General features: G+C 43.5%; 1 protein-coding gene across 1 annotated transcript; it reads right to left on the reverse strand.

Moving 5' to 3' along the window:
* On the reverse strand, nucleotides 1–9768 carry LOC124025744 (mdm2-binding protein-like; the record flags this gene model as incomplete). Its single annotated transcript, XM_046339078.1, has 5 exons — nucleotides 1–36; nucleotides 195–260; nucleotides 2780–2893; nucleotides 4472–4736; nucleotides 9495–9768. Coding segments are annotated over 5 exons (755 nt in total), but the record flags the coding sequence as incomplete, so codon positions are not given.
* Nucleotides 9769–11233: the final 1465 nt, after the last annotated feature.

Here is an 11233-nt window from a genome sequence, read left to right on the forward strand (position 1 = left end):
TCACTTAGAGGCCCGCTCCGTAACCCAGTCGATGACCTGCAATACAACCAATAAAAACACATGGGTCTGTTTACAATTTACAAACTCTTCATGAACAATTTCTACCTGAACACCCTCGACTTCTGAAGAACATGGTTCAAAGTTCACCGTCGTAAGGGGAAGGTCAAATATGTAATAAATGGTTGACAGGTTACCTGCTTGGCATTGCTGCTGGCTGCTTTCATCATTTCCTCATGAAGGCCCCTGGACGTCTTCAGATCCTTTTGGAGAAAAGGAATAGATTGTGATGCCAGCTTATAGTCTCTGGGGTGATGATATAACAGTCATCTTATCTCTCTATAGTCCCTGGGGTGATGATGTAACAGTCAGATTATCTCTCTATAGTCTCTGGGGTGATGATATAACAGTCATCTTATCTCTCTATAGTCTCTGGGGTGATGATGTAACAGTCAGCTTAGTCTCTGGGGTGATGATGTAACAGTCAGCTTACAGTCTCTGGGGTGATGATGTAACAGTCAGCTTATCTCTCTATAGTCTCTGGGGGGGTGATGATGTTACAGTCAGCTGCTATAGTCAGGTCAGACAGTCAGCTTATCTCTCTATAGTCTCTGGGGTGATGATGTAACAGTCAGCTTATCTCTCTATAGTCTCTGGGGTGATGATGTAACAGTCAGCTTATCTCTCTATAGTCTCTGGGGTGATGATGTAACAGTCATCTTATCTCTCTATAGTCTCTGGGGTGATGATGTAACAGTCAGCTTATCTCTCTATAGTCTCTGGGGTGATGATGTAACAGTCATCTTATCTCTCTATAGTCTCTGGGGTGATGATGTAACAGTCAGCTGCTATAGTCAGGTCAGACAGTCAGCTTATCTCTCTATAGTCTCTGGGGTGATGATGTAACAGTCAGCTGCTATAGTCAGGTCAGACAGTCAGACTATAGTCTCTGGGGTGATGATGTAACAGTCATCTTATCTCTCTATAGTCTCTGGGGTGATGATGTAACAGTCATCTTATCTCTCTATAGTCTCTGGGGTGATGATGTAACAGTCAGCTTATCTCTCTATAGTCTCTGGGGTGATGATAACAGTCAGCTTATCTCTATAGTCTCTGGGGTGATGATGATGCTTATCTCTCTAACAATCAGCTTATCTCTCTATAGTCTCTGGGGAGATGATGTAACAGTCATCTTATCTCTCTATAGTCTCTGGGGTGATGATGTAACAGTCAGCTTATCTCTCTATAGTCTCTGGGGTGATGATGTAACAGTCATCTTATCTTTCTATAGTCTCTGGGGTGATGATGTAACAGTCAGCTTATCTCTCTATAGTCTCTGGGGTGATGATGTAACAGTCAGCTTATCTCTCTATAGTCTCTGGGGTGATGATGTAACAGTCAGCTGCTATAATCAGGTCAGACAGTCATCTTATCTCTCTATAGTCTCTGGGGTGATGATGTAACAGTCAGCTTATCTCTCTATAGTCTCTGGGGTGATGATGTAACAGTCAGATTATCTCTCTATAGTCTCTGGGGTGGTGATGTAACAGTCATCTTATCTCTCTATAGTCTCTGGGGTGATGATGTAACAGTCAGCTTATCTCTCTATAGTCTCTGGGGTGATGATGTAACAGTCAGCTTATCTCTCTATAGTCTCTGGGGTGATGATGTAACAGTCAGCTTATCTCTCTATAGTCTCTGGGGTGATGATGTAACAGTCAGCTTATCTCTCTATAGTCTCTGGGGTGATGATGTAACAGTCAGCTTATCTCTCTATAGTCTCTGGGGTGATGATGTAACAGTCATCTTATCTCTCTATAGTCTCTGGGGTGATGATGTAACAGTCAGCTTATCTCTCTATAGTCTCTGGGGTGATGATGTAACAGTCAGCTTATCTCTCTATAGTCTCTGGGGTGATGATGTAACAGTCAGCTGCTATAATCAGGTCAGACAGTCATCTTATCTCTCTATAGTCTCTGGGGTGATGATGTAACAGTCAGCTTATCTCTCTATAGTCTCTGGGGTGATGATGTAACAGTCAGATTATCTCTCTATAGTCTCTGGGGTGATGATGTAACAGTCATCTTATCTCTCTATAGTCTCTGGGGTGATGATGTAACAGTCATCTTATCTCTCTATAGTCTCTGGGGTGATGATGTAACAGTCAGCTTATCTCTCTATAGTCTCTGGGGTGATGATGTAACAGTCATCTTATCTCTCTATAGTCTCTGGGGTGATGATGTAACAGTCAGCTTATCTCTCTATAGTCTCTGCGGTGATGATGTAACAGTCAGCTTATCTCTCTATAGTCTCTGGGGTGATGATGTAACAGTCAGCTGCTATAATCAGGTCAGACAGTCATCTTATCTCTCTATAGTCTCTGGGGTGATGATGTAACAGTCAGCTTATCTCTCTATAGTCTCTGGGGTGATGATGTAACAGTCAGATTATCTCTCTATAGTCTCTGGGGTGATGATGTAACAGTCAGCTGCTATAATCAGGTCAGACAGTCATCTTATCTCTCTATAGTCTCTGGGGTGATGATGTAACAGTCAGATTATCTATGTTATTTAACATAGTTAAACAGGGCAAATGAAAAGCTCAGGACAAGGCAATACAAGACAATCCGTCTAACAATCTGTCTTACAGTCTTAGTTGTCATTCTGTCATTGAAAACTTTTCCAAAGAGGCGCCAAGGGACTTCTAGTTGAAGTTTTCACGTTAACTCACGGTTGTTGCTAAATGTCAAATGCAAAGAATGGGAGGAAAAAAGGAGAAGAACCTTCAGATAGAATTTGGAGATTTCAAACAGTCTTTGACTGCAGGCGGCAAGATTCTCGTGTTCTCCGGTGATCCCATGATGCTTCAGCGTCTTCGCCACAACCTCTTCTAGCATCTGGAACAGAAACACCAGACACCACTCTGCATGCTGTTCTGACTTGCCCAGTTTAATAAAGGTTCAATAAATAAAACGTGTGTGTCAATGGGAGTCACTGACGTTTCTCTACTTCAGGGATGGGCAACTCTGACGGGGTGAGGGCTTCCAAAATATGAATTTATCATGGGGGCTCGCGGGTCTGTGTACCCACATCCATACCCCCACCTTGAAGCAAAACGGGGGGGGGGGGGGGGGCGCCATTTGCTCATTCCTGCTCGAAATAAACATGTATTTCTCTAAATAAACCTGTATTTAAACCTCTAAATAAACCTGTATTTCTCTAAATAAACATGTATTTCTCTAAATAAACCTGTATTTCTCTAAATAAACATGTATTTCTCCAAATAAACATGTATTTCTCCAAATAAACATGTATTTCTCTAAATAAACCTGTATTTCTCTAAATAAACCTGTATTTCTCTAAATAAACCTGTATTTCTCTAAATAAAACCTGTATTTCTCTAAATAAACCTGTATTTCTCTAAATAAACCTGTATTTCTCTAAATAAACCTGTATTTCTCTACATAAACCTGTATTTCTCTAAATAAACATGTATTTCTGTATTTCTCTAAATAAACCTGTATTTCTCTAAATAAACATAAACCTGTATATTTCTCCACAGGGCCACGTTGTTCTTGTTGTGGTTGATAAGCTTGGGTTTGCATAGTAATCAGAACAGCTCAACGTCTTGTTCCTTGAAACTGAAACTTATCTCAAGGATATTTTGAAAATGTATTTATTTTTTGTACTTTTCCCCCATTTTCTCTCCAATTGGTAGTTACAGTGTTGTCTCGTCGCTGCAACTCTCCTACGGACTCAGGAAGAGACGAAGGCCGAGAGCCGTGCGTCCTCCGAAACACGACCCAACCAAGCCACACTGCTTCTTGACTCAATGCCCACTTAACCCGGAAGCCAGACGCACCAATGTGTCGGAGGAAACACCGTACAACTGGCGACCGGATGCCAGCTTGCAGGCGCCCGGCCCGCCACAAGGAGTCGCTAGAGCGAGATGGGACAAGGATATCGCGGTCGGCCAAAACCTCCCCTAACCCGGACGACGCTGGGCCAAGTGTGCAATGCAGTGCCTTAGACCGCTGCGCCACACAGGAGGCCCCTCACAGATCTTAAAAATGTGGATAATGGTAGGACAGAAAGGAATGTACCATTGCACCACACAGATCTTAACATTGTGGATAATGGTAGGACAGACAGGAATGTACTGCTGCACCACACAGATCTTAACATTGTGGATAATGGTAGGACAGACAGGAATGTACTGCTGCACCACTCAGGAGGCCCCTCACAGATCTTAACAGAAAGGAATGTACTGCTGTCGTTAGACATCTGCAGCAGAGTCATCATGTCCTAGTTAACAAGTGGAGGGCTACACTATGTCAATATAGTACAGCATAACCTAATGGAAGACTATGTATCTAGATGTTGTGCGTCTGTCTATAGAGATAGATCCTCTATGTGAATATCTACATGCTGTACAACACAGAAATATTTCCCCAACAGATACAATAACCTCTTACCCGGGCATGTTTCTGGGAGCGAGACTCCTTGCTGGCCTTGTCCTCTGCCTGTCCCTGGGCCTGGGGGGCTCTGTGGCTGTTTTGGGGGTCAGGGTGGTGCTTCTCTTGCCCCCGGGGGCCCATTCTTAGGGCTGAGACAGAGGAGGAGGAGGACTGAGACCTGGTTTTCTGCAGTCTCAAGCCTCTCACAGCTGGGTGGGTATCAGTTCCACTGCTGCCACTGCACACAGAGCCCAGGGACTCACTGCTCTCCGACTTGGCCAGCCTGAACAACACAGACACACAGACAGTTGAACACACACAGAGCCCAGGGACTCACTGCTCTCCGACTTGGCCAGCCTGAACAACACAGACACACAGACAGTTGAACACACACAGAGCCCAGGGACTCACTGCTCTCCGACTTGGCCAGCAGCCTGAACAACACAGACACACAGACAGTTAAACACACACAGAGCCCAGGGACTCACTACTCTCCGACTTGGCCAGCCTGAACAACACAGACACACAGACAAGTTGAACACACACAGACAGTTGAACACACACAGAGCCCACACACACAGAATACTTTTTTGACAATGTGGTGTCACTATCTCTGCCAGAAATCTGTTGAATCTACTCTACTAATGACCTCAGCGGTCGCCATAATCAATTAAGGTTCAATTCCATAACATATTTCATCTCTATGCAATTATATAGTAGCCAAGAGGGCTCCTGAAGACAATCATCTGGAAAGTAATGTAGAGAGGCATCAACCTGTTCCATATTACATCATTAAGCCTACTAGGTTACATCACTTGATATTCACTGTGGATATTCACTGTGTTTTATTAGTTCTAAAACTATCATGTACATCTACTGGTCACATCACCTGAGGAATAAAACCATCATTTATATCACCTGAGGAATAAAACCATCATTTATATGAACAACACAGACACACATTTATATCAGCTGAGGAATAAAACCATCATTTATATCTACTGGTCACAACACCTGAGGAATAAAACCATCATTTATATCACCTGAGGAATAAAACCATCATTTATATCACCTGAGGAATAAAACCATCATTTATATCTACTGGTCACATCACCTGAGGAATAAAACCATCATTTATATCACCTGAGGAATAAAACCATCATTTATATCACCTGAGGAATAAAACCATCATTTATATCACCTGAGGAATAAAACCATCATTTATATCACCTGAGGAATAAAACCATCATTTATATCACCTGAGGAATAAAACCATCATTTATATCACCTGAGGAATAAAACCATCATTTATATCACCTGAGGAATAAAACCATCATTTATATCTACTGGTCACATCACCTGAGGAATAAAACCATCATTTATATCACCTGAGGAATAAAACCATCATTTATATCACCTGAGGAATAAAACCATCATTTATATCACCTGAGGAATAAAACCATCATTTATATCACCTGAGGAATAAAACCATCATTTATATCACCTGAGGAATAAAACCATCATTTATATCTACTGGTCACATCACCTGAGGAATAAAACCATCATTTATATCACCTGAGGAATAAAACCATCATTTATTTCACCTGAGGAATAAAACCATCATTTATATCTACTGGTCACATCACCTGAGGAATAAAACCATCATTTATATCACCTGAGGAATAAAACCATCATTTATATCACCTGAGGAATAAAACCATCATTTATATCTACTGGTCACATCACCTGAGGAATAAAACCATCATTTATATCACCTGAGGAATAAAACCATCATTTATATCACCTGAGGAATGAAACCATCATTTATATCACCTGAGGAATAAAACCATCATTTATATCACCTGAGGAATGAAACCATCATTTATATCACCTGAGGAATGAAACCATCATTTATATCACCTGAGGAATAAAACCATCATTTATATCACCTGAGGAATAAAACCATCATTTATATCACCTGAGGAATAAAACCATCATTTATATCACCTGAGGAATAAAACCATCATTTATATCACCTGAGGAATAAAACCATCATTTATATCACCTGAGGTATAAAATCTGGGATTCTCTCCATCATTCCCCTCTGGGCTTCCCCTCATCACCATATTCTCTCTCCATCATTCCCCTCTGGGCTTCCTCTCATCACCATATTCTCTCTCCATCATTCCCCTCTGGGCTTCCTCTCATCACCATATTCTCTCTCCATCATTCCCCACTAGGCTTCCTCTCATCACCATATTCTCTCTCCATCATTCCCCACTAGGCTTCCTCTCATCACCATATTCTCTCTCCATCATTCCCCACTGGGCTTCCTCTCATCACCATATTCTCTCTCCATCATTCCCCACTAGGCTTCCTCTCATCACCATATTCTCTCTCCATCATTCCCCTCTGGGCTTCCCCTCATCACCATATTCTCTCTCCATCATTCCCCTCATCACCATATTCTCTCTCCATCATTCCCCTCATCACCATATTCTCTCTCCATCATTCCCCACTAGGCTTCCTCTCATCACCATATTCTCTCTCCATCATTCCCCTCTGGGCTTCCTCTCATCACCATATTCTCTCTCCTTCATTCCTCTCATCACCATATTCTCTCTCCATCATTCCCCTCATCACCATATTCTCTCTCCATCATTCCTCTCATCACCATATTCTCTCTCCATCATTCCCCACTAGGCTTCCTCTCATCACCATATTCTCTCTCCATCATTCCCCTCATCACCATATTCTCTCTCCATCATTCCTCTCATCACCATATTCTCTCTCCATCATTCCTCTCATCACCATATTCTCTCTCCATCATTCCTCTCATCACCATATTCTCTCTCCATCATTCCCCACTAGGCTTCCTCTCATCACCATATTCTCTCTCCATCATTCCCCACTAGGCTTCCTCTCATCACCATATTCTCTCTCCATCATTCCCCTCATCACCATATTCTCTCTCCATCATTCCCCTCATCACCATATTCTCTCTCCATCATTCCCCACTAGGCTTCCTCTCATCACCATATTCTCTCTCCATCATTCCCCACTAGGCTTCCTCTCATCACCATATTCTCTCTCCATCATTCCTCTCATCACCATATTCTCTCTCCATCATTCCCCTCATCACCATATTCTCTCTCCATCATTCCCCTCTGGGCTTCCTCTCATCACCATATTCTCTCTCCATCATTCCTCTCATCACCATATTCTCTCTCCATCATTCCCCACTAGGCTTCCTCTCATCACCATATTCTCTCTCCATCATTCCCCTCATCACCATATTCTCTCTCCATCATTCCCCTCATCACCATATTCTCTCTCCATCATTCCCCACTAGGCTTCCTCTCATCACCATATTCTCTCTCCATCATTCCTCTCATCACCATATTCTCTCTCCATCATTCCCCTCATCACCATATTCTCTCTCCATCATTCCCCTCATCACCATATTCTCTCTCCATCATTCCCCACTAGGCTTCCTCTCATCACCATATTCTCTCTCCATCATTCCCCTCTGGGCTTCCTCTCATCACCATATTCTCTCTCCATCATTCCCCACTAGGCTTCCTCTCATCACCATATTCTCTCTCCATCATTCCCCTCATCACCATATTCTCTCTCCATCATTCCCCTCATCACCATATTCTCTCTCCATCATTCCCCTCATCACCATATTCTCTCTCCATCATTCCCCTCATCACCATATTCTCTCTCCATCATTCCCCACTAGGCTTCCTCTCATCACCATATTCTCTCTCCATCATTCCCCACTAGGCTTCCTCTCATCACCATATTCTCTCTCCATCATTCCCCTCATCACCATATTCTCTCTCCATCATTCCCCTCATCACCATATTCTCTCTCCATCATTCCTCTCATCACCATATTCTCTCTCCATCATTCCCCACTAGGCTTCCCCTCATCACCATATTCTCTCTCCATCATTCCCCACTAGGCTTCCTCTCATCACCATATTCTCTCTCCATCATTCCCCACTAGGCTTCCTCTCATCACCATATTCTCTCTCCATCATTCCCCTCATCACCATATTCTCTCTCCATCATTCCCCACTAGGCTTCCTCTCATCACCATATTCTCTCTCCATCATTCCTCTCATCACCATATTCTCTCTCCATCATTCCCCACTAGGCTTCCTCTCATCACCATATTCTCTCTCCATCATTCCCCTCTAGGCTTCCTCTCATCACCATATTCTCTCTCCATCATTCCTCTCATCACCATATTCTCTCTCCATCATTCCCCACTAGGCTTCCTCTCATCACCATATTCTCTCTCCATCATTCCCCTCATCACCATATTCTCTCTCCATCATTCCCCTCTGGGCTTCCTCTCATCACCATATTTGGTCGTGAGTGGAAAAGCCAAGCGAATGCTTCTCATTTATTTATCCTGTGAAATATCTGTGTGTAAAATCTGGGATTTGATGAACAAATATATCGAGACTTGCAAACATCCCAAGATGAAATGTAACGAGTAGAGATAGTGGGTGGCCAATACAACCTAGCAGTAGAAGACGATCACATTGTAATCTATTCCCCTATGAAGTTTATTGTTACAAAAACACCTTCTGTTGAATATAGTCTTTGACATCTAGCATCTGCTCTAAACTACAGGATGTATGTACGTAACCTTTGACCTCTAGCATCTGCTCTAAACTACAGGATGTATGTACGTAACCTTTGACCTCTAGCACCTGCTCTAAACCACAGGATGTATGTATGTAACCTTTGACCTCTAGCATCTGCTCCAAACCACAGGATGTATGTACGTAACCTTTGACCTCCAGCACCTGCTCTAAACCACAGGCTGTACGTACGGACCCTTCGCCGTATAGAACACGATGCCTCTAATATGCCATTTAACAGACACTTTTATCCAAAGTGACTTACCGTGCAAACATTTGTTTTATGTATAGGTGGCTCCGGGAATTAAAACCCCTATCCTGGCGTGGTAAGAGCCATGCTCTACCAACTGAGCTCCAGAGGACCATACAAACCTCACTAACCTCTTATGGGGGTGGGTGGCGAGACCTGTATCCCAGGATCGTCTCTTGATCCTGGGCAGGTCAGAGTTGAGGAGGGCCTCTCCGTCCGGGACACTTCCTGGTTCAGACAGCACGGCCGGCGAGGGGGCGGGGCTTAAGGCGAAGGGGACGGGACAAGGTTCCTTGGAGCAGGTGGTCTGGGTCTCAGGGAGAAGCGAATCAGACGAGACTGCAGCCGGAGAAGAAGCCCTGGTCCCGGTCCAAGGCCTTGTGGCCCTGCTCGTCCAGACAAAACCTGGGTAGGATCAAGAAATTAGTGATTCAAAACATAGACCAGTCTGGACCAGGGAGAAGAGAGAGCTTATTGATTCAACACAGAGACAGGTCTGGACCAGGGAGAAGAGAGACTTTATTGATTCAACACAGAGACAGGTCTGGACCAGGGAGAAGAGAGAGCTTAGTGATTCAACACAGAGACAGGTCTGGACCAGGGAGAAGAGAGACCTTAGTGATTCAACACAGAGACAGGTCTGGACCAGGGAGAAGAGAGAGCTTAGTGATTCAACACAGAGACAGGTCTGGACCAGGGAGAAGAGAGAGCTTAGTGATTCAACACAGAGACAGGTCTGGACCAGGGAGAAGAGAGAGCTTAGTGATTCAACACAGAGACAGGTCTGGTCCAGGGAGAAGAGAGACCTTAGTGATTCAACACAGAGACAGGCCTGGACCAGGGAGAAGAGAGAGCTTAGTGATTCAACACAGAGGTCCAGGGAGAAGAGAGACCTTAGTGATTCAACACAGAGGTCCCGGGTAGAAGGGCTAGTCAATAAGCCAGTACTTGGTAGTAGATAAAGTATAAAAAAGCAGGGGGAAGGTTCCAGAAGGAACATCAACATTCATAAGACTGAAAGACCAGGACTAAATTAGCATAGAGAGAGAGAGAGAGAGACTAGGCCTCGACTTGTTAAAGTCTCTTCGGTGCCATTTACACGAGTAAAATAAGTCTAGTGAGATTTACATCATACATTTACATTACATTCAAGTCATTTAGCAGACGCTCTTATCCAGAGCGACTTACAAATTGGTGCATTCACCTTATGACATCCAGTGGAACAGTCACTTTACAATAGTGCATCTAAATCTTAAAGGGGGGGGGGGGTGAGAGGGAATACTTATCCTATCCTAGGTATTCCTTAAAGAGGTGGGGTTTCAGGTGTCTCCGGAAGGTGGTGATTGACTCCGCTGTCCTGGCGTCGTGAGGGAGTTTGTTCCAGAGATCAATCTCTCTTCTCTCAAAATTGGATTTGTAACTTTTCTGTTAACTCCAGCCGTGGATGTGGTGTGTTCACAGACACATTCCTGCTTCATGTGTTGGTGCAGCTATTAGCATACCGTAAATACCATAGTATACGGACTAACAAAATAAGGATCGCAATTCAAACTACACAGGATTTTCTCGCTAAACCATATTGCACATAGTGTTGCACACTTGATTAATGCAATGATTCACAAATGTCTGGATATTTTAAAAGCCTTTCATTTTCAAATGTGTCAAACAGAGCAAAAACGCTGTGCGGGTATTACGGTAATTAAGGTAATTCTTGCAGGACCGTGTGGACTCAGATGGGGCATCAACCTTTTAAAGAGAGAGCTGACTCTAGATCAGTCTCTTTACACTGTACCACTCAGATGGGGCATCAACCTCTTAAAGAGAGAGCTGACTCTAGATCAGTCTCTTTACACTGTACCACTCAGATGGG

This window comes from Oncorhynchus gorbuscha, unplaced genomic scaffold, assembly GCF_021184085.1.
Source record: "Oncorhynchus gorbuscha isolate QuinsamMale2020 ecotype Even-year unplaced genomic scaffold, OgorEven_v1.0 Un_scaffold_2404, whole genome shotgun sequence".
NCBI lineage: Eukaryota > Metazoa > Chordata > Actinopteri > Salmoniformes > Salmonidae > Oncorhynchus > Oncorhynchus gorbuscha.